At 45.4% G+C, this 24,910-nt stretch overlaps 1 protein-coding gene across 2 annotated transcripts in view; it reads left to right on the top strand.

The window, feature by feature from the left end:
* The window catches only part of EPS8L1 (EPS8 signaling adaptor L1), a 41,147-nt gene extending 29,591 nt beyond the window's left edge, over positions 1–11,556 (top strand). For both annotated transcript variants that reach the window (XM_035134588.3, XM_088656365.1), the window contains exons 18-21: positions 4,667–4,766; positions 6,950–7,121; positions 8,176–8,308; positions 8,601–11,556. In XM_035134588.3, the coding sequence (XP_034990479.2) occupies positions 4,667–4,766; positions 6,950–7,121; positions 8,176–8,308; positions 8,601–8,675 (480 nt within the window). In that variant the 3' untranslated portion in view covers positions 8,676–11,556. The remainder of the gene's footprint in view (positions 1–4,666; positions 4,767–6,949; positions 7,122–8,175; positions 8,309–8,600) is intronic.
* Positions 11,557–24,910: the final 13,354 nt, after the last annotated feature.

The raw sequence follows: 24,910 nt of genomic DNA, 5'->3' as shown, positions 1-24,910 counted from the left end.
GGCTGGAACAGTAAACAGGAGCGCTTCAAATAACATCGTTTTATTGTTGTTTAGTCGTTTAGTCGTGTCCGACTCTTCGTGACCCCATGGACCATAGCACACCAGGCACTCCTGTCTTCCACTGCCTCCCGCAGTTTGGTCAAACTCATGTTCGTAGCTTCGAGAACACTGTCCAACCATCTCATCCTCTGTCGTCCCCTTCTCCTAGCGCCCTCAATCTTTCCCAACATCAGGGTCCCAACATCGTTTTATTACAGGTCCCATTTGTACCTCTGCATAGCAGATGCTGGGCAGAAACAGGGAATAGATGTTGCCTTCCTTTCTACATGCTGCTGGAAAGATGATTTTGGACTAAATGGATCTTTGGTGGTCCAACAGCACAACTGGCTCAAATGCTCAAATGATCCTGGCCATGGAATCTTGAACAAGCCTGGGAAATGTTAGACTCACATGGGCCGGTTTAGGGAATGGGTACAGAAGATTTTTTTTAATGTATTTTTAAATACAGTGGTGCCTCGACTTACAAATTTAATCCGTTCCAAAGGCACCTTCGTAGGTTGAAAAATTCGTAAGTCGAAAAGCGCCATTGGAAACACGATTTCCCATAGGAATGCATTGGAAATGGAAAAATTCGTAAGTTGAAGCAACCCCATTTTAAAATTCGTAAGTCGAAAAAAACCCTATCTAAAACCTCTGCGGTTTCCGTTCAGATGTCAAGAAATTTGTAATTGTGCGGCCATTTGCCCCATTTGTAAGTAAAAAAATTCGGTTGTCGAGTCGTTCGTAAGTCGAGGTACCACTGTAAATAAATAGGATTTCCCTAGAAGGTTGGAAGAGGGCCACTTTTAAAATCCATTCTCACCAATGTAAATTTGCTGGAAATGCCCCCCCCCCCCGCAGTTAAATGCTTTGTTGTTGTTTAGTCGTTTAGTCGTGTCCGACTCTTCGTGACCCCATGGACCATAGCACGCCAGGCACTCCTGTCTCGCACTGCCTCCCGCAGTTTGGTCAAACTCATGTTCGTAGCTTCGAGAACACTGTCCAACCATCTTGTCCTCTGTCGTCCCCTTCTCCTAGTGCCCTCAATCTTTCCCAACATCAAGGTCTTTTCCAAGGATTCTTCTCTTCTCATGAGGTGGCCAAAGTATTGGAGCCTCAGCTTCACGATCTGTCCTTCCAGGGAGCACTCAGGGCTGATTTCCTTAAGAATGGATAGGTTTGATCTTCTTGCAGTCCATGGGACTCTCAAGAGTCTCCTCCAGCACCATAATTCAAAAGCATCAATTCTTCGGCGATCAGCCTTCTTTATGGTCCAACTCTCACTTCCATACATCACTACTGGGAAAACCATAGCTTTAACTATACGGACCTTTGTCGGCAAGGTGATGTCTCTGCTTTTTAAGATGCTGTCTAGGTTTGTCATTGCTTTTCTCCCAAGAAGCAGGCGTCTTTTAATTTCGTGACTGCTGTCACCATCTGCAGTGATCAAGGAGCCCAAGAAAGTAAAATCTCTCACTGCCTCCATTTCTTCCCCTTCTATTTGCCAGGAGGTGATGGGACCAGTGGCCATGATCTTGGTTTTTTTGATGTTGAGCTTCAGACCATATTTTGCGCTCTCCTCTTTCACCCTCATTAAAAGGTTCTTTAATTCCTCCTCGCTTTCTGCCATCAAGGTTGTGTCATCTGCATATCTGAGGTTGTTGATATTTCTTCCAGCAATCTTAATTCCGGCTTGGCATTCATCTAGTCCAGCCTTTCGCATGATGAATTCTGCATATAAGTTAAATAAGCAGGGAGACAATATACAACCTTGTCGTACTCCTTTCCCAATTTTGAACCAATCAGTTGTTCCATATCCAGTTCTAACTGTAGCTTCTTGTCCCACATAGAGATTTCTCAGGAGACAGATGAGGTGATCAGGCACTCCCATTTCTTTAAGAACTTGCCATAGTTTGCTGTGGTCGACACAGTCAAAGGCTTTTGCATAGTCAATGAAGCAGAAGTAGACGTTTTTCTGGAACTCTCTAGCTTTCTCCATAATCCAGCGCATGTTTGCTATTTGGTCTCTGGTTCCTCTGCCCCTTCGAAATCCAGCTTGCACTTCTGGGAGTTCTCGGTCCACATACTGCCTAAGCCTGCCTTGTAGAATTTTAAGCATAACCTTGCTAGCGTGTGAAATGAGCGCAATTGTGCGGTAGTTGCAGCATTCTTTGGCACTGCCCTTCTTTGGAATCGGGATGTAGACTGATCTTCTCCAATCCTCTGGCCATTGCTGAGTTTTCCAAACTTGCTGGCATATTGGGTGTAGCACCTTAACAGCATCATCTTTTAAAATTTTAAACAGTTCAGCTGGAATATCATCACTTCCACTGGCCTTGTTATTAGCAATGCTTTCTAAGGCCCATTTGACTTCACTCTCCAAGATGTCTGGCTCAAGGCCAGCAACCACACTACCTGAGGTGTACGAGACCTCCATATCTTTCTGGTATAATTCCTCTGTGTATTCTTGCCACCTCTTCTTGATGTCTTCTGCTTCTGTTAGGTCCTTACCACTTTTGTCCTTGATTATGGTAATCTTTGTACGAAATGTTCCTTTCATATCTCCAATTTTCTTGAACAGATCTCTGGTTTTCCCCATTCTATTGTTTTCCTCTATTTCTTTGCATTGCTCATTTAAGAAGACCCTCTTGTCTCTCCTTGCTGTTTTTTGGAAATCTGCATTCAGTTTCCTGTATCTTTCCCTATCTCCCTTGCATTTTGCTTGCCTCCTGTCCTCCGCTATTTGTAAGGCCTCGTTGGACAGCCATTTTGCTTTCTTGCATTTCCTTTTCCTTGGGATGGTTTTCATTGCTGCCTCCTGTATAATGTTACGAGCCTCCATCCATAGTTCTTCAGGCACTCTGTCCACCAAATCTAAATCCTTAAACCTGTTCCTCACTTCCACTGTGTATTCATAAGGGATTTGATTCAGATTGTATCTTACTGGCCCAGTGGTTTTTCCTACTTTCTTCAGTTTAAGCTGGAATTTTGCTATAAGAAGCTGATGATCTGAGTTACAGTCAGCTCCAGGTCTTGTTTTTGCTGACTGTATAGAGCTTCTCCATCTTTGGCTGCAGAGAATATAATCAATCTGATTTCGATGCTGTCCATTTGGTGATATCCATGTGTAGAGTCGTCTCTTGTGTTGTTGGAATAGAGTGTTTGTGATGACCAGCTTGTTCTCTTGACAGAACTCTATTAGCCTTTGCCCTGCTTCATTTTGAACTCCAAGGCCAAACTTGCCAGTTGTTCCTTTTATCTCTTGATTCCCTACTTTAGCATTCCAGTCCCCTGTAATGAGAAGAACATCCTTCTTTGGTGTCATTTCTAGAAGGTGTTGTAGGTCTTCATAGAATTGGTCAATTTCATTTTCTTCAGCACCGGTAGTTGGTGCATAAACTTGGATTACTGTGATGTTAAAAGGTCTGCCTTGGATTCGTATCGAGATCATTCTGTCATTTTTGAGATTGCATCCCATTACAGCTTTTGCCACTCTTTTGTTGACTATGAGGGCCACTCCATTTCTGCTACAGGATTCTTGCCCACAGTAGTAGATATGATAGTCATCCGAACTGAATTCGCCCATTCCCTTCCATTTTAGTTCACTGATGCCCAGGATGTCGATATTTATTCTTGTCATCTCATTTTTGACCACATCCAGCTTACCTCCACTCATGGTTCTTACATTCCAGGTTCCTATGCAATATTTTTCTTTACAGCATCGGACTTTCCTTTCGCTTCCAGGCATATCCGCAACTGAGCGTCCTTTCGGCTTTGGCCCAGCCGCTTCATCAGCTCTGAATCTACTTGTACTTGTCCTCCGCTCTTCCTCAGTAGCATGTTGGACGCCTTCCGACCTGAGGGGCTCATCTTCCAGCGTCATAACTTTTATATGCCTGTTGTCTTTGTCCATGGAGTTTTCTTGGCAGGGATACTGGAGTGGCTTGCCAGTTCCTTCTCCAGTTAAATGCTTATGGCCACTTTTAAAAACCAACACGGCATAAGAACATATATGGGACCCAAACTGTTCAGTCATGCTTAAAAACCCAGGCAGTCTGGAAGGCAGTGGGAAGCAAGGGGAGAACATCAATCCAGTTTGCAGTTGAAGGTGAACCTATCAAATGTTCGCTTTCCAAACTAATATGAGAACGGAAAAACAGCCATCCTGCAGAAATTCACACTTAATCTGAATTTTGCAGTGCAGTTCCCCAACCAAACAGTGTTCACAAAAAATGTATACCTTGTGGGGGGAGGTGTGTGTGCAAAGGAATGAATACATTGGTGAAAATGAGATCTAAAAATGCTTAGCATTAGAAGAAGTTGCTTGCAAAAAGGTGTGCTGCAGACCAAAATGTGCTTATTAGGAGAAATTTACACTAAAATGAAGAATTTAAAATGAAGAAATGGATGCAGAAATAAGGAGGACTGAATTTAAGATTGGGGGGGGGGATGTGAAACTGAGAGAATGGAAATTGTCAACTCCTTCCATCCCTAGTGGGAAGGCAAGTGTATTGGCGCTTGCAATATTAGCATAGCGTGTTCTTTGTGAGTTGATGTCCCACCAGGAGATGGGCTTTGCAGGAGGCCGGGCTGTTAATATTTGCTTCTTCCTTCTGCCTCTACTTAGAAAAGTCCACCTCAGCCGCCACCCAAGACCAAAAGTCTGTACACAAATGGCAGGAATTGGGCCAGCACAGAGGCACTTAACATGGACCTGAGTGAGCGAGGTAAGGCTGCCTTTGTATGTGGAACCGGGGAGCTCTGGAGAGCGTAAGCTCTTTTTCCCCCGTTTTACCGTAGCTTTGGTCCAAGCGGTGCAGGAGAAATCTCAGCACAGAGCAGGGGACACAATAGCTTATGCGGCAGGCCGCAAGGATTATAAGCAATAAAATGTGTAAAAAAAAAATCTGCATATTAAGTGAAATTTGCACTAAAATTCTGATGAGGACTGTGGCGAGGTTACCCGGTAAAGGCCCCCAGACGTTTCACGGTCTATTGACCCAGTACCTCCCTCGCCTATATTCTTCCTTGCTGCCACCAACCAGTAAGTCTGCGTACTGGTACACATATATTGGATTCCAGTCAGGTGAAAGGTAAACCAAACAATTAAGTTTATTTAGGTGATGATCTTACAAGCATGTAAATTATTCAGTTTCTCAGGTATTTTTGCTTAAACCTAACCTTTAGTACTAGTTCCCCCCCTATTCTCCCTGACTGAAGTTCCCTTCTTATTACTCTCTCAGATTCAGCACCACTAGCTTCTCTAACCCTCTATCTATCTCAAATCCTCTCCACCTCACTCATCAACAACCCCCTTCTGACTGACTGCTTCTCCCTATATACCCCTGCTTCTGCCTGAAGAGCTCCTATTGGCTATTCACCTCCCATACAACTTAACTCTTGCTGGTCCCCTAGAGGTGAAACGCCACAAGGACATTTTTTAAAAACGCGAAAAATTTAAGGTTGGGAAAGCATAGAGGAAACAACTGGGGAGAGGTCTATGAAGTGCTCACACCTCCATTAGAAATTGTGGGTTTTGTGAACGGTTGGTGAAACGTTCAATGTCACTTGATAAATTGAAAGCATCCTGTACTGTACTTGGAAAGCTTATACTTGAATGCATTATCATCCTAGAGCCCTAAAAATGTATTTAAACCTGCTTTATGAAGGGGGGGGGGAAGAGTTATTTGCAACAAATTCTCTTAATGGCTTGGGTCTAAAGAGCTAGTTAGGGTCATGCAAGGAGTTTCTGCTACCTAGTGCAGGGGTAGACAACCTAAGGCCCGGGGGCCGGATGCAGCCCAATCACCTTCTCAATCTAGCCCACGGACGGTCCGGGAATCAGCGTGTTTTTACATGAGTAGAATGTGTGCTTTTATTTAAAATGCATCTCTGGGTTATTTGTGGGGCATTAGAATCCTTTCACACACACCCCCATTTCAAAATATAGTCCGGCCCACCACATGGTCTGAGGGATGATAGACTGTCCCACGGCTGGAAAAGGTTGCTGACCCCTGACCTAGTGGAATTGACGTTCTTAACTCATGACCAACTGCTTTTGAAACATTCCTCGTTGCTATGTGGCATGGGGACACATGACTACTCAGTCCAGAGTTGGTTTTAGTTGAAATTCTTCACACCACATATGTATATATTTATATGAGTTTGTGGTTATAGAAAGGAATTAATAATCATAATAAAAAGGCCACATTTCCTAAGGGACGCCCAAACCTTGGCTCTAGGGCAAAGCACTTTCTATTACATCATTTTAAACAACTGAACACTAATTGGTGATTGTGACTAACAGGCTCTAAGGGAAGCTGAGCCTCTGGAATACTGGCAGCTGCCAGGGCCTCAGATTCTGCTAGCTTTGAAGCCAAAAGCACGTCAAAACTGCTCATGGTTGTCCCACCAACGCTCCTTGGGCTCTGAGCTTTCTTCCCTTGGTGGTTACCCAGCTAGTTCCTCTCTCCCCATTCCTCTGCATCCAACTAGTCCATGACAAAGGGCTCTCCTTTTGGTTCCTGTCAGACAAGCTGTAACAATCACTTAGCATTTTTCACAAGAGGTTTTTTTGGAGTTTGAAAGGTATAAACAGTCATCCTTCCCTCCCAGAAGCAACAGTATAAGGATGCAAAACACTCGACTTAGGTGAGAACTGGAATAGAGTCACATGGATGAAGGATTTAGACTGAAATGTGCAGTTTGAGGTGTGGTGGGCTGGCTTTTTGCTACCTGAAAGCTGTCATAGAACTGCCCTCACATTGCACGACATGACACAGGGTTCTGTGGGAGAATTCCTGAACTGCGCATATAGCGATTGGAGTCTGTTGTATCTGATTGTGGGAAGTAGGGTTAATTGGTCTGCCTGCCCATCTGCCGTCTGTGACATCACTTCCTGCCCCGGCAGAGCGCTTCAACACGGTGAACGAGGAGCTCGCCCTGAGGCTGGCCAATGGGACAACTAGCCATAGCAGGAACCTTCACATCCAGCGGGCCTCAGACACCAACGTGCCTTTAGGATACGATTCGGACCCTGCTCAAGTTCGGACCTGGCTGGAGGCCAAAGGATTCAACCCATTGTGAGTTGGCCTCTGTTTTCCTTTGAGATGATATGTAAGTTGGCCATGAAAGTCCAGACATATTCCTTGGTATCTACCAAAGCAGCTTCCTGCCTTTCCCATATTGTCTGGCATTACTTTCTTCGGATTCATGTTGCACATTTGCCAGCCATGAGGCCTGCATGTGACAACTTAACCTACCCAGTTTTCCTAGTTTGCCTGTTTTACTGTATTAGCACCTTCTTAACTGGCCTCTATCTGAATCAGCTTCCACTTTCCTGACTAGCTCAATAGCTCATAGCTTCTTAATGGTTTGCCGTTACCCAGTTGTTAGCTGTGGTTTCTTTTTCTATGCTCCTGGTTAAGGTTTCTCATTGGCTGTGATGACTCCCTATTCCCTCATTAACCTAACTCCAGTCTTGGGTTGCTGTTTGTCTGCTGTAGATATTTTAATTGATGTTTTAGACCAGGCAGCCCCAAACTTCAGCCCTCCAGATGTTTTGGACTACAATTCCCATCTTCCCCAACCACTGGTCCTGTTAGCTAGGGATCATGGGAGTTGTAGGCCAAAACACCTGGAGGGCCGCAGTTTGGAGATGCCTGTTTTAGACCAGGCATTCCCAAACTTCGGCCCTCCAGATGTTTTGGACTGCAGTTCCCATCTTCCCCGACCACTGGTCCTGTTAGCTAGGGGTCATGGGAGTTGTAGGCCAAAACATCTGGAGGGCCGCAGTTTGGGGATGCCCGTTTTAGACATTCTGCTGTTCATCTGCATGGATATTCCACCCCACAGCTTAAGACCTGTCGTGGTGCAACTTAGTTGTATGTACATACCATATACAATGGCAGTCATCCTGGAAACTTTGGTTAACCTCTCCCAGAACTACAATTGCTGGCACCCTTAGCAAGCTACAGTTGTCAGGATTCTTGGGAGGCAGGGATGTGCTTTAAATATATGGTATGTATTCAGGCAACATGTTTGTTTCCTGTTTAAGGTTTTATGAGTGAAAGTAGCAGAAATTCCCTTTCCCTCCCATACCCCCCCCCATAACTCACTCTTTCTTCCTCCTCACAGGACAGTAAGTGCCCTGGGGGTCCTAAACGGAGCTCAGCTTTTCTCCCTGAAGAAGGACGAGTTCAGAGCTGTCAGCCCAGAGGAAGGAGTTCGAGTCTACAGCCAGGTTACAGTCCAGAGAGCCCTATTGGAGGTACAGTACAAGGAGCCCTGGAGCTTCTCCTAAGGGTTGGGCGGGTGGTGGTGCAAATTAAGACTTCTTGTATCCCTGAGCAGGAAGCAGTCTACAGTACTGGGCTTTAGCAAAACAAACAAACAAACCAAGGAAGGCTCCTGGGGTCCAGGAAAGCCACAAACTAATTTTCTATGACACTACAGTTTTCTGATAATTAAATGCACCACGGTGGGACTGGGGAAAGTTGGGGCGTGCTTGAAGCCAGGACATAATATTATATCCATTCTTCATTTTCATTATTTTCTTCCAGGATTCTGGGAAAGTATCAGAGCTAGAGGCTGTGATGGCGAAACAGAAAAGGAAACTGGAGGGTTTGAACCAGTAGATGGGAGATCGCCCCATTTGGTGTGGGAGTGCCCCCTGTTGAAGCACTGAGGAACTGCATGGTAACAGGCTCTGAAGCCACACCATCATCTCAAACTTGACGATTCCTCTCTCTCCCCACATCACCCAAGACCTGCATTCTACAGCAGTGTTGGTTTTGAGCTAAACTTCTTGTTGTTGAGCATATGTTCCTGTAAAGCAAATTACTGTCTTCAAATCATATCCCAGATTTTCTCTCAAACTCCCTTTTGAAATAGTCGTCAGAAAAAGCGTCTCTTCTCTCAGTCAGTAGAACATGAGACTCTTAATTGTAGGATCGTGGGTTCGAGCCCCATGTTGGGCAAAAGATTCCTATATTGCAGGGGGTTGGACTAGATGACCCTCAGGGTCCCTTTCAATTCTACAATTCACCTAGCCCACACTTCTTCCCTCCCCAAATGCAGGGGAAAATGGAAAAGCAGCAACCCTTCCCCATTGTAACAGAAAGCATTCATGCCACATTCATTTTATCTTCTTTCATACAAAATGAAAAAATGTTTACCTTTGATGGAAGGTAGTGAGCCTAGGTCTGGCTCACTAGGAAAATTGGATTGAATTATTATCATTAATTAAATTTTCCAAACTTTGCAACAGATCTCCATGAAAATTCCACTCACCAAATCAACCATTCTTCCATTTCTGTGCATTCCTATTGTTTGCTATCTCTTTCTCCCCACACATCACCGAATTTTTCAGTTAAATCTAGGCCTGGATATTGCCGTACATGTTATTTGTCTTGCAGTTGCACTGCATCATTATCTTTACAGCTATAAATCTGCATTTTTACGCACTGCATCGTGGTGGTTGTAGTCAAAACTTTTGTCTCCACTTTCCATCGGGGTGAGTTGGCAACTCATGAGTATTTTTCAGCAAGAAATCTTCTGTTGCCAGGATTTATCCGTCTGTCTTTACTTGAATAAGAGAATAGCTCGGCTGAAATGTATTAAGTATCTCAGGAATGTTTCCTCCTTCAGGAGAGACATGGGAAGCTTTGGAACAAGCCTTTCTCCAAGATCATTCCTTCACCCTTAAAGGATTTTTCCCACTGACAAACTCACACTTTCATTCCATGGAGTGAGTGTAAGCTGACATTGGGCACTACCACCTCCTGTCACCAGATGGCAGTCTCTATTTGAGGCAAACCAAGTTGCCCTTCACAAACTGTATTTGGGAAATCTCATTTCCCCCACTTTCACTATGTACATAAAAGCTTTGCCAGGTTTTAACAACTTGGCCCTTTCATCTCTAGTTGTATCTTTTTTGGGGGGAGGGGGAATTGAATCAGATCAACTGCTTTCAAGGAGTCTTGTGCAAGAGAATATGATATTCTCTCTGTGTGTGTATATATCTACCGTATATATATATAATGTCAAAGCTTGATGATTTATTTGGAAGCGAGTTATGCTGAATCTCCATTGTGGTGGATTAGGAAGAGAGGGGGTTGGCAATATAACCACATTTTTTCCCTACAGTTTTCACACTTGTTAAAGAATTTGTTGAAGAGCACAATGATTTTGACTGCTTTAGAACTTGAACTGTTTCTATTCAAACTTCCTCTGTTTAGTTTTAAGTATCCTTTTGCAAGCAGCTCTGCTCAGATAATTCGCCCTTGATGTGTGCCTTTTAAAATTAACATGTTGAAGAAATTTTGGCCAAATAGCTCCCCCCCCCCAAATTAATCTAGTGTTAAAGGGAATGTGTATTTGAAAGGATATTTGTATTCATTTAACATTGGCTACCAGTAATGCTTTGTAAAGAATAGGCTGCAATTTATTTTTTTTACAGTTATTACCCACCACCATCACCTGCCGTAGCCTAATTTTGACAGTTTCCATAAAGTACAAGTCAGTAATTAGCAGCCCATTGACCAAATATAGTCCTCTGAGCAGTGCAGTCTACTGTTGCAAACCTAAGGTGGAAAGGAAAGTTTAGAGCAGGTGTGGGGAAGTTTTGGCACTTTGGGGCTTGCTTGCTGGGGCTGATGGGAGTTGTAGTTCAACAACATCTGGAGGGCTTCTCCACCCCTGCATTAGAATATTAAGCATTATAAAATACCAAATTGTACACTAAAAATTAGTTTCTGATCCAATGTGATAATTGGAAAGGGAAGGAAAAGGATCTGGGTAGAACATGGTCTACCATCATCATGCAACTACATGATGGGCTTGCCGATCAGAAGGTTGGTGGTTCGAATCCCTGCGACGACAGGGTGAGCTCCCGTTCCTCTGTCCCAGCTCCTAAAAACTTACAGTTCTAAAGAGAAATAGGTGCTGCGGTGGCGGGAAGGTAAACGGCATTTCCGTGCGCTCTGGTTTCAGTCACTGTGTCCCATGGACAAACACTGGCTCCCTCGGCCTGAAAGCAAGATGAGCACCACAACCCCATAGTCGCCTTTGACTGGACTTAACCGTCCAGGGGTCCTTTACCTTTTACCTTTACTTTATATGGACTTCTACAAGAATCTTAATATAGTTGCATAGACTATAACTCATGGTTGCATAGACTATAAGTCCGAGGACCTATTGCTTTTGCAAACCATATCATGACAGTGAAGGGCTTTTAATGTTTAAAGAGCGGCAGGCTATTCTGCTTAGGCAAATTTGGTGCCGTGGGAACGTATATACGCTGCTAGAGAGAAATTTACTCTGCCATTGTGTTCGTGTTTTTATTAATGTGCACTTGCACTTTAAAAAATCTGATTTATTTTTCAAAACTGCTGCTTGCCCACAGGGTAGAGGGCACATGATGGAAGTACAGCATAGCCGCCACTGGAGAGCTTGGCATTCATTGGGGAAATGTGTTAATTATATAAAAAGTATGTAAATAAAAATATGCAAAAACTTTCCTGGCTTGAAATGCATTTGAAGTTATGCTCCAAAGCAATGAACAGCTCCCTTTCTGGGCAGGATCAGTGACCGACTAAGATTGCTGGGGACTTCCAGACAGCAATTAGGGATTCCGCGGCATCCATCTTTATAAAGGAATCTTTAGATGGGTTGACGAACCTGTGGCTCTCCTGAACATTGGTTGTGCTGACTGGGGTCAAGGAGAACCCAGCAGCAACCAGTGGCTCTTCAACAACATCTATTTATCACCCTGAAAAATCTTCAGTTTTATTTTAAGTATTAGAAATACTTGCACACGAAGACAGTCTCTGGCGGATTGAGTGGATGAGACCAATATTTAGTCCGATGGTCAATAAGGCGGTTTCTACACATGCTGTAGAGGGAAGGGAGGGGCAGGTGAGGCTTGTCAACCTGGGAAGGTAGCTCCTAAACCTCTGCTGCCTTGCGGGATATCTTCAGAAGAAAAGGCCAAGGAGTAAACCCTACACAAATCCGGAGCGGAGTCCCTAAGACAACCGGATAACGCCTTGTGCGCCTCCTTCCAGAAACTTCTACAGCCAAGCTGGTGCCAAACATACTGCTCTGCTTTCCTTTAGACTGCATCAGTGAGGCCGAGAGAGGGGCCTTGTCTCTGGGCAGCCAAGGATACTCATGGCACAGGCCTGGGCCGTGGGGAGGTCACTTTGCTGCTGCTAACACAGCAGTTTGACTCCATTGTCTCTCAAGGCAGATGGATGCCAACAGGAAATACCTATATTCTGCTTTTCTATTTTAAAATATCCAAGATTTAATTGAAACTGACTTATAGGGCCTTTAAAAAAATGGTTACCAGGTGACAGTACCACAATTCTTTTGTTTTCATTATGAGAAACAGTCGTCCTGATCGTGTGGGGCGTCAACGTATATTCTCTCAATACAAATAAAAATCTCAGAGTTAGGTGTGGTGGGGGAAACTTGACTTGCTGCTTCAACCCCCCACGTCCATAATGTTTGGGCAAGGGATTGCAGAGCATATGCAGAAGGCGCTACATTCAGTTCCTTGCTTCGCCAGGTTCGGCTGAGAAACAGCCCTGCCTGAAACCAGAGAGAGAGAGAGAGAGACCTCAATTTTCAGTAATAGATGAAGAGCAGCCAGCATGATGCCCTCCAGATGTTCTGGCCTACAACTCTCAGCATCCCTGAACTTTGGCCATGCTGGCTGGGACGGGTGGGAGTTGATACCCAACATCTGGAGTCCATCATTGCCTGACCACCCTGGGATAGACCATGTTTGAACTAGATGGGCCAATGAACTGACTCAGCAGATGGCAGCATCCTGTGTGTTTCTAACCACCTCAGAACGGTCTGCCAGTAACTCTGCTTACCTCTAAGAATATCCCTTAGTCAGCCTTCTCTAAGGTCAACACACAACTTTGTGCTTCTCCTGATTCCCTCCCTAGAACTGTGCTCAGGTGATCTCTTGAATTCTCTACCCTATTTGTGAACAGCAGAGTTGGGGTGTTTCTCCTGTGAGAAGAGGGAGACCATGAGCGGGATATACCTAAGTAATACCGGTACATTGGCAGTAGCACAGCTTCTCTCTCTCCCCCACCCCCACCCCAGTCATCCTCCTCCAACCTGGCCCACCCTCCAGATCTTTTGTCTACAACTCCTCTTAGGTCCACCAGCCTGTTAGGACTTGCAGCCCCAAATAATAATAATAATAATAATAATAATAATAATAATAATAATAATATATTATTATTTATACCCCGCCCATCTGGCCGGGTCTCCCCAGCCACTCTGGGCGGCTTCCAACAGAAGAATAAAACACAATATCTATTAAACATTAAAAGCCTCCCTGAACAGGGCTGCCTTCAGATGTCTTCTAAAAGTCTGGTAGTTTTTTTCCTTTTTGACATCTGTTGGGAGGGCGTTCCACAGGGCAGGCGCCACCACCGAGAAGACCCTCTGCCAAGTTCCCTGCAACTTGGCTTCTCGCAACGAGGGAACCGACAGAAGGCCCTCGGTGCTGGACCTCAGTGTCCGGGCAGAATGATGGAGGTGGAGATGCTCCTTCAGGTATACTGGACCGAGGCCATTTAGGGCTTTAAAGGTCAGCACCAACACTTTGAATTGTGCTCGGAAACGTACTGGGAGCCAATGTAGATCTTTCAAGACCGGTGTTATGTGGTCTCGGCGGCCGCTCCCAGTCACCAGTCTAGCTGCCGCATTCTGGATTAGTTGTAGTTTCTGAGTCACCTTCAAAGGTAGCCCCACATAGAGCGCATTGCAGTAGTCCAAGCGGGAGATAACTAGAGCATCCACCACTCTGGCTAGACAGTCCGCAGGCAGGTAGGGTCTCAGCCTGTGTACCAGATGGAGCTGATAGACAGCTGCCCTGGACACAGAATTGACCTGCGCCTCCATGGACAGCTGTGAGTCCAAAATGACTCCCAGGCTGCGCACCTGGTCTTTCAGGGGCACAGTTACCCCATTCAAACCAGGGTATCCTCCACACCTGCCCGCCTCCTGTCCCCCACGAACAGTACTTCTGTCTTGTCAGGATTCAACCTCAATCTGTTAGCCGCCATCCATCCTCCAACCGCCTCCAGAGGGCAGCAGGTCTGGGAAGGATGCCCTCTGCTTGTCTCAAGTGGGGGCAGCGGATTTGTTGACAAGGTGGCAGCCATTAGCATCTTCCACAATGTCCCCAGACTAGTATCGTTCCAGCACGTGGCAGTGGTTGGGAGGACAGCCTTCACAAAACAATGGGGGGGGGGATCTCAGGAAAACATCTTTGGAGAAATTTCAGCCTTCTGCACTACCTCTCTCCCTGCCTTTCCCAGTCATAGAATCACGGGATTGGACTGGATGGCCCTTGTGGCCTCTTCCAACTCTATGATTCTATGAATTTTAGAGTTGGAAGGGATCCAAAGGGTCATTTAGTCTAACCCCCTGCAATGCAGGAGTATAAATTAAAAGCATTCATGACAGATGGCCATCCAACTTCTGCTTCAAATCCTCCAAGAAAGGGGGAGTCCCTTTCCACCTCCCGAGGAAGACTGCCGCACAGCTCTCAGGCATGTCCTGCCTCGTCTTCTTTCTTCCTCTTTTCTCTGCCAAACAGGGTCGTCATACCTTCTTCTCTAAAGGTCCAGTCTGCTGAGGACTGACTGCTATGGGGAGGGGGGCCCTGTGACTCAGTTCGCCTGCGTTCTTTGGGAGGGAAACTGGTCCAAGCAGTTTGTTTGAGGGGGCTGAAGGGGGGTGAAGAGAGAGAACCATCTGTGATTTTGCAACGTGAGTGTTGTGGTGAGCTGTGTTTATGGAGCAGATTCCTCTAATTCCTGACAGAACGGCACGGACCCTGTCAGAGCGGGCCTCGGCCTGCTCCGGAGGGTGGCTCCCAGTGTGGTTCAGAGCTGCCAACTGCAAGAGGCCGGGAGGGGGGGTGGCAATGGCACAGTCCTGCCTCACCCTGGCCCAGGGCTCAGTTACGTGTTGGTTTGCGGATTCCCAATGCTGGTAGCATTGCCGACAGAAGCATCACTGAGCATTTGGAGTGCCTGCTGGTGAGGGTTAGCCTATTTTTAAGGGGTTTGAGACAGAAACTGGGAGTTTCTGAGTTGGGTGACTCAGTCCCGGGTTAAAAGTGCCCCTCCTGTTTGCCACATTCCATAGATTACCAAATAACATACATGCACACACACACACCCTCTGTTGCTGTATATTTCACAACCACTGGCATTCCCCATTAAGTAAGCAGCCACACATGGTGCCAGGAAGAGCATAAGGCTGGGAAGGAAAGCCAGCAACCTCCTCATTGCATAGCCGCCACCCCCATCCATGCCTCCCTATCTCAGGCTCCGGTCTCACTTGAGGCAGCAAATCTGGTTGCGTACCACCCTGGAATATTGTGGAGGCTCATCCGCTTGAATAATGCTCTGTACAAAAGAATTAGTACTAACTCTGCCATTTGACTATTAAATGTTGGGAAGAGCGTTCTGGCCTAGTCTTGAGGCATGTAAATATGAAAACGGGTGCTAGAGGTGCGACGGGGCCGCGGCCTTCCCTCCCTTTCTGCGCTCGGCCGCGGGGCGCGCCAGGAACGCAATTAAACAAAGCGCTCTCCCGTCGTGTCCCGCGGCCGAGTGCAGAGAGGGAGAGAAGGCTGCGGCCCCGCCGCTCCTCCCACGGGCCAGGTAGGGTTGTCAGGAGGCGGAGGCGGCGGACCAAGATGGCGGCATCGGGTTCCAGGGCCGCGACCCTCAGCGGGAGCCAGACCGGACTCCCGCCACCGCAGCCCCGGAGCCCGATGCCGCCATATTGATCTGCCGCTGCAGGGGAACGGGAGGCAGAGGGTTGAGGGGGGGAGAGAACGTGTGTGTGTGTACGTCCCGCCTCTTCGTCCAGTCCCTGTGTCCGTGGGGCACATGCTTATTAGCGCGGACAAAGGGGCACAGGGAATCTGGACGCAGAGACACAGGGACTTTATTATATAGGATATGTATGGAGGAAGCCCACATTACAATGTGGCACAGATCAGAGGCAAGTTGACCACCTCAGTGAGGACTCTAAACACAAATCACTGTACTGTATAAACAAGACAGGTGAGAAGAAGAAGAAGAAGAAGAAGAAGAAGAAGAAGAAGAAGAAGAAGAAGAAGAAGAAGAAGAAGAAGAAGAAGAAGAAGAAGAAGAAGAAGAAGAAGAAGCTGTAAAAGGCACACAGGCACTGCCTCCTGTCCTCTAAAATGTGTCCTGATGAAATGACACGTCCAGGGGTCTCTCCCCGCCTTTCCCTTAAACTAGGTAAATACAACATTGTGCATAGTCATGAATTCATTCAGAATGAGGCATGCAGCCCGCCAGGGTCACATCTCTGTCACGACACCTTCTGTTGAAATGTTCACAGTGAGAGAGAGAACAAGAAAGAGAGAGAGCAGTTGAAATAATCAGCAGGATCAAATGGTAACACTTTGCCTGGATTGTACCCAGGGTTCAACAACACGTGCCTTGGGGGGGGGGGGTAAGTGGACTTGGCCAAGGTACCCTCAGTGTTTCATCTTCTCTGACTGAAACAACAACAACAACAACAACAACAACAACAACAAGCTGTTGTGAGAATGTTAAGAACTAAAACGGGAAAAATGAGAAGCTAAGAGCGACCAAGATGGACAGATCTGGCCCTCCTGAGCCTCAGCAGGTGCCCATCAAAGTTGATTCGTGATGGTAGCTCTGACTTGAGGCTCTGGTGTGCATTTCACAAGCTGGAGGGCATTTTCTGCACACAGACGAGCATTTTTGTGGTAGGGCACCTCAGTGTTAGAGCATCTTCTCTGCAGGCAGATGATCCCAGCTTCAATCCCCAGCATCATTGTCTAGGATGAGGAAAGTCCCCTGTCTGAAAATTTGGAGAGCCCTGCCAGTCAGAGTAGGTAAAACTGAGCTAGAGGAACCATTGTTCCTATTCAGGGAAATTCCAAGCAACCCATTTATGGAGCATTTATCTTGATTTGTTTGCCAAGAGGTTTGAATGCATTGCATCGAACTTAGTCCACACTTCCCAGTACATTTCCTGTCCTGTCACTTTCCTTATCACAAAAAGTCCCATCTTCTCGGGAAGAAAGTTTGTTGCAAAGGACCTCATTGTGCAACTTGAATTTGCATGCATGCAATTGAATCCCGCAGGAAAACAGCAAGCATTCTGGAAGGCCCATTGGTGGTATAAGGAAGTTTCCTATATCCTCTATGTTTGCATGCTGTAATATTAATATGCAAATTCAGATACTGTTGTCGCCCTATTCCTCCCTTTAGCTCTTCCCCTCTGCACTGGCTGAGTTGTGCTTCTCTCTAGGCTTAGAGCTCTGGTCAACAACCAGTTTGAAGGAGCAGCCGTTTTTAGAGCCAAGAGCCAACTCCAACTCCTGCCAAATGGACTGCCACCAACAAGCCCTTTTTGGCACTGCCATTGCACCCTCTGGCCTCTTGACCAGCTGATATTCTGGCGGTGGGGGGGGGGCAGATCTAGCCCTGTGGTCTTCAAAGAGGCTGATCTCTAGCTCAGAGATTAAACACAGCCATTACCTCCTTGGTTCAGCGATCAAGGAGTAAACCATCTTTACAAGCCATAAGAGAGCTCTTTTTTTGCATGCATGTGTGTGTGCATGCGCACACCCACACAGAGAGAGCATGGATCTTTTAAAAGTTTAGCAATGCTGCTTTCGCTCTCACGCATAAACACTTCTCCACCCCACCCCCCACTTAAACCCCCAGCGCTGGCTGCATTCAACTCAGACCCCAGGGGGAATGGTGGCAGCTGTTTTTCAGAGCCCTTTGGCACCAGCCAACAAGCTTGTGTTTAACCAAAAACATTTGTAGTGGCTCTGTTTTCATTCTGAAATAGGATCCCACCAGTTCTGGCCTGACCCCAGAGTAGGGAAGAAAAGGGGGGGGGAACCACAGCGGGAGGCACATCTTGGGGCTATGTACTACCCTTATCCACTCTGAGATGCCCAAAAACCTTCCCAGAGAACCCAGAAGCCCCACAGGGGCTTTTCCTGTTTCACTCGCCATTCACTATCACCAATGTCCCTCCAAGAATTAAGTTTCTGTCCCTTGCAAAGCAAACTCCCCACCCTCACTGCACCCCCATGCCATAGCATGTTTGTAGCACTTTTACTTTACAACGTGTTTGGCTATCTTGATAATATGCTTGGCACCACACTATTGTGAGGAAGGTCGTTATTCCCATTTCACAGTAGACAAAATGACGGTTCCTCTGTAATGCTGCCTGTGACTGTGCTTGGAAGTGCACATGATTTAAAGGCTTCCCTTTTTCCTCCTGCCAACCTAGCAATTCGAAAGCACGTCAAAGTGCAAGTAGATAAATAGGTAAGGTAAACGGCGGGAAGGTAAACAGGGTTTCTGTGTGCTGCTCTGGTTCGCCAGAAGTGGCTTGACCACATGACCTGGAAGCTGTACGCCGGCTCCCTTGGACAATAACGCGAGATGAGCGCCACAACCCCAGAGTCGGTCACAACTGGACCTAATGATCAGGGGTCCCTTTACTTTACCTTTTCCTCCTACAGGACCTGGCAGAAGAGATACGTCCAAAGCACTGGCTCCAGATTCAGAGGGTCCTACAGGCAAGGTGCCCTCGTTAGGACCCCCTCCCTGAGTATTTGCTACTGTCACCACTGCCCTTTTCCTCTGGGTCCAATCTACCCCACTGCAGAAGCAAGACAAGCAGAAGTAGCCCTGTTGCTATTATTATTATTATTTAATTAAATTTATATATTGCCATGGGAGTAGCCAGGACTTTTGTTGGGGGAGGCAGAACTGACCTGATTGATCAGTTAGTTAAGTATTTCTATTGTTTTACTTGCTCAGGAGGGGGGCAGCTGCCCCCCTGCCCCCACCCCGGCTACACCCATGTGTACTGCCCTTCATCAGAAGATCACAGGGTGGTTTACAACATAAAAACACAAAATACATAACATATTTTTTAAAGCCCAGCAATAACCTTGCCAGGTTTTTTAAGTCTCTAGATTGTTTAATCAGCCAAAGGCCTGGTTGTTGTTGTTGTTACACATCTGCCTGCCCTACGCTGTGGTGTCAGTTTTGTGTCCCAAAACCGTCTGGTATTCACTCAGCTCCTAACATATTAAACCTTTACATTTATGAAGCTCAGGAGCCGCCCAGAGTGGCTGGGGAGACTCAGCCAGATGGGTGGGGTACAAATAAAAAAATATTATTAATTATTATTATTATAAGAGAAGAAGCAGAGGCCCTCCAAGTATCCCTATTTTCCCTGATTTAGATAAGCCATCCAAGTTTCTCATTTGATCCCATAATGTCCCACTTTTTCTTAGGATGTCCTTGTTTTCACTGGAGAAATGTTGGAGGGTATGGAGTTATTCGACCCCCCCCCCAAGCTGTCTGAAGACGATTCTGTATAGGGAAGTTTTTTTATTAAAAAAAATTAATGTTTTATTATGTTTTTATATATGTCGCAAGCTGCCCAGAGTGGCTCAAGCAACCCAGTATGAAGTGTGGGGTATAAATAGTAAAATTGTAATGGTGTTGGAGAGAATGAGAGAGTGTCTCTCACCTCTCCAAACCAGGGAAGTGATAAATGGCTAATTATGCCCTCATGCCTGAGGTGTGAATTGTTACCTGATAAGTTTTTTGACACTTAATTTGCACTTCAAATTAAAGCATCTCCCCTATTTTCCCAGTAGTGGATCCCAAATGTTTTCCTTGGAACCCTGAAATTACCCAGGAGTTCTTCAAGAAGAAGAAATCGGCAGTGCCTCTGGAAGATGGCTTCTATATCACTTCCAGAAGGGTAACCACACACACACACAAAACCACAATCTTGAGGCATCTTAAAGTCATGCAGATTTATTGTAGTAGAAGAGTTTGTGAACTAGAGCCCACTTCATCACACGCATTAAAATATCACATGCACCTGCTCTTACCGGTAGTTGGTAAGCGCACTCACACAAATGTGCACAAGCAGTTGGGACAGTCCTGTTGGGTAACATGGATAATGTGCATGTCAAAAAGGGAAACACGGTGACTATTCCTAACTACAGTGATAGCTGTAAGACCATCAGGGGCTCGTTTGCCTGCTTACCGCCACCTTCCCATGGTATTTATATATTTCATAGAATCTTAGAGTTGTAAAGGACTCCGAGGGTCATCTAGTCCAACCCCCTGCAATGCAGGAATCTCAACTAAAGCATGTGTGACAGATGGCCATCCAACCTCTGCTTAAAAACCTCCAAGGATGGAAAGCCCACCCCCTTCCAAAGGAGGTGGTTTGTTTATTTATTTATGAAACAAATTACTACCTTGCCTTTCAACCCTCCCAGACCCAAGGGCCCAGGTTGCAAACACGAAAATGCAATAAAAAATAATGAGATTGAAACAGAATCCAGTATAGCAATTACATAATTAAAACAACAGTGCCCGGGGGCCATAACACGGTACCCAGGCCATTTAAAAATACATTGTCACAGTGGGCGGAATAGAACAGTCTTTACCACCCTCCTAATAAACAAACTGCAATTTGCCAAGAATGCTGCTCTCTCTGCCTCAGGGCAGACAAGTCATTCTCTATGAAAAATAATGAAATGGACACAAATCAGACATCAAAAATGGCAGCCTTCAAAAACCAGCAGGAGAACATTCCCTTCTCCTGGACTAGGACACTCTGCTACTGACTACTTTCCAGCCAAGAGACTTCAAAGGGAGACTCTAACAGGAACTTCCTCAACTAGAATTTATAAGTAGACGTTATTCTATTTATTTAAGCCTCCCACAATATAATGGTTTCTCCTTCCACTTTGGTTGGTTAGTTGGCATTCATGTCTGTCTCAGGAGACTGGTATTAAATTAGCACAGTGAAACTGGAAAGACATTGTTATCACCTCTTATTGAAGTTGCAAATGGTTGATACGTTTATCTTGTATACATTTAAGCTTGACCTGGAATTGTCACAGACAGAATCTCTTACTTTCATGGGTTGGCCAAACTGCTTTGCAATTTCCCACCCTGCTCATATATCTCAGGCCAACCCTTCCTGTATCTGATCAAGTCTGTTTATTCCACAATTAATCTGTTACATTGGTAAGCTGTAAACGTGAAGTGGGTTTTTGTTTTCATACTACAAGGGCCATCCAGTTCAACCTTCTGCTCATGTTCAGAGTTTATTATGGCTATAAGCCCATTAGGTATACAACACACAACATAAAATACAAAAATACAAAAATACAGAGATCAGATTTCAGCAGACGGCCCCACCACAGCCATTGGAGTTAGATGTAAACATAAACATAAGCATATAAAAACTACGATTAGAAATAAAACTTTCAGTGGCCATACAACAGACCACTTCGGCTCTTTTGAGAGAGAACTGAAGTTAAAAACCTTGCTACTTGCAAGGTTATATGGGGGTCGTAGTCCTGTAAAATTAAGGCGAGATGTGTCTCTGATGGGGAATCAGCCAGTTTCAGGATTATTGGGCCCAGTAAATTTGTTCGTACCGCATTATGCAGAGGACAAATGAAAATTATATGCTGGAAGGATTCCATTGACTTATTGTCACAGACGCATAGAGTAGACACCTGGCCCTTGGTGAATCTATGTCTCAGTACATTAGAAGGGAAGGCATTAAATCTCTCTTTAATGAAAGCAAATCTATGGGAGGCAGTGGTGAGGGAAGATAGATATGCTGGGGCATGACGTCTTGGAGTAATGCCAATGTTCAGAGATGAACAGACCCCCCCCCCCAGCATAATGTTATGTTGTATCAACCTTCTGCAATGCAAGAGTATTTTGCCCAACATGGGGCTTGAACCCACAACCCTGAGATTACGAGTCTCACACTCTACTGACTGAGCATGAGTCAGTCTCCAACTCTCAATCTCCCCAGCCAGTGTGGCAAATGGTTAGGGATTCTGGGAGTTGTAGTCCAACATCATCTGGAAGAACTATTCCTGCCTGCACTGGAATAATGGGGATTCAGGCTAACCAGGAGAAAATAACCCCCTTGGTGGGACACAATTTCCATACACACAACAACACCTCATACTCTTGGGACAGCATGACATGGGTAAATATGTGCCCTCCTAGTTTTCTCAGTTGCAATACAAATGAATAAGGCAAAGAGATTCAGCCACTACAGTGGAACCTCAGGTATCTGAAGAAGTGTGCATGCACACGAAAGCTCATACCAAAATAAAAACTTAGTTGGTCTTTAAGGTGATACTGAAGGATTTTTTTAATTTAGTGGAACCTCAGTTTATGAACACCTCGGTTTATGAATTTCCAGTTTACGAACGCTGCGGACCCATCTGGAACGGATTAATCCACTTTCCATTACTTTCCATGGGAAAGTTCGCTTCAGTTTATGAACGCTTCAGTTTATGAACAGACTTCCGGAACCAATTACACCCATGCTTCGGGTTAAGTACGCTTCAGGTTGAGTACTCCGCAGACCCGTCTGGAACGGATTAATCCACTTTCCATTACTTTCAATGGGAAAGTTCGCTTCAGTTTATGAACGCTTCAGTTTAAGTACTCCGCGGACCGTCTGGAACAGATTAATCCACTTTCCATTACTTTCAATGGGAAAGTTCACTTCAGTTTATGAACGCTTCAGTTTATGAACAGACTTCCGGAACCAATTGTGTTCATAAACCGAGGTACCACTGTACTGTAGTATGGAGCTGGGAAGAGGGGAACCAGGCGTGATGTCACAGTTGGATTATGTGTCCAAATCAGTTTTGGATTATGTGTCCAAAATGCCTCTCAGGCCATGAACAAATTTACCTTAGAACAAATTTACACCACCAGGTGCCATAGAAAAGCACTAGATATATCAAGAGATCCAACACACCCTGGTCACCATTTCTTTCAGCTCCTGCCATCGGGACGGAGATATAGAACAATGCAGGCAAGAACGAGCCGTCTCAGGAACAGTTTCTTCTCTAGAGCGATTTTGGCCTTAAATGGAAAGCCTGGACTTTGAAGTCATCTTATTTTACTTGTTATTTTGTATTATATTTACTGTTTTTAATTGGGTTTTTGTAATTTTTGATTATGCGGAATGCTTTATTGGAGTGGATGTAGCAACCGAGTAATTTTGTTGTTCCCGCAAGGGGACAATGACAATAAAGATATCTTATCTTATCTTATCTTATCTTATCTTATCTTATCTTATCTTATGAAGCTCCTTGGGTGACCTTCAGCCAGTCACTGTCTCTCATCCTAACCTACCTCACGGTGTGCTTGCAGGGTTCAATGGCAAGGGGGGCATATATGCATCACTTTGAGCTCCTTGGAGGGAAGGTGGGGTATCGATGTAATAAAATGAATAGATCAAGTTTTCCAAATGAGCGATACAATTTCTCCACAGGCCTGGGCCAGCATGAGACCGTTTGCTGTCTGAGGCAAATGACAAGATGGCGCCTCCCCACATTCCATGTACAAAAGCTAACCAGACTGGAAATTGAAGGCTAACACTGGGGGTGAGGCAGCATATTCCACTACACCTGAGCACAGCTGGCTACCTTAGGGGGCAGGGGGCAGGATGTGGGGCACACACAACTCTGTGCACTCCCCACCGGTCAGTGTGTGCCACCAAGACAGCTACCTCACTCTGCCTAATGGTAGGGATGGCCCTGCCTCAGATTTTGTGATTCCAAAGGTCTGGTGTCAAGACCGATCCTCCTCATGTTTTGTTTTATTTTTTAAAAAATAAACACACAATTGCAACCTCTTCCCTTCACACCATTCAATTTGTGTGGAACCGGTAACAAGGGGTGGAAATCACCAAAAGCCCTGAGGAGCAAACCAAATTTCCTCACTCCTGAGAGTTCAACCAGATGCAGACAGGCATTTTTGCGTGTAGCATATTTAGTAGCAGAGCATATGCTTTAAAGCAGAAGGTTTTAAATTCAATCCCTCACATTTCCAAGTGAAGGACTCAAAAAGAACCGAGACAGGGAAGGTTCCCTGCCTGAGACCCTAGGGCCATACTGAGCTGGATGGATCGGTTATGTAATTTGGTACATTATAGTGTCACAGATGCTCAAAATTAGGTTTTAATCTTTTGTCCTATAACTCATAGGACTATAGCTCAATTACCTGAATGCTAGTAATATAGGTAAAACACCTATATTGTGTATAACCATATTATAGATACACGATGATTACAGCAATTTAAGATGACAAATATCCTGCCCCACACAACAGCTTTCATTCTCTCTCCGCCATGCACAAAGCTAGGATCATTAAGTGAAGCCCTGATGGGCCAAAGGCCCACCCAGACCAGTATTATTTTCCACAGCGGCTGAGTAGTTTTCTATTAGAAGCACATAAACAGGACATGATCTCAATAGCCCTCTCAGCTTGTGGCTGTGTGACACTGTGACAATCACTTCATATTTTGCTGTGTGACAATCTCTGACTGTACAGTGCCTATAGATTTATGCCTTATTTCAGCCAGCCCTGATAAAATACACCCCAGAATCCTTTGCCACACAGAGGAGTATTTCTCAGCAGACAAATTGATGCAGGGAGGGGTGCTGAGGGGTTTTGATGCTTGGAAATCTTGATTTGATACCAAGATTTAGATGACCCCCCGGAGCCCCTTCCAGCTCTACGATTCTACCAAACCAGATCTAGCAACTTGGCAAGCGCATCCTGAGCTTTGAAATCCTCACAATTATAGGGTTTGAGAGTTAATTTGTATGTTTTGCTGGGGAAGAACAACATGCAGATTTGGGTACCTAAATGCTGCCAAATGTTTGTTGTTTTTTTAAGTGGTAGAGAAAGTTTCCATTTCTTCTTCTTAAGGA

Source organism: Zootoca vivipara, chromosome 12 (genome assembly GCF_965207765.1).
Source record: "Zootoca vivipara chromosome 12, rZooViv2.hap1.1, whole genome shotgun sequence".
NCBI classification, from domain to species: Eukaryota; Metazoa; Chordata; class Lepidosauria; order Squamata; family Lacertidae; genus Zootoca; species Zootoca vivipara.
This window is presented reverse-complemented; position numbering and strand designations above follow the sequence as displayed.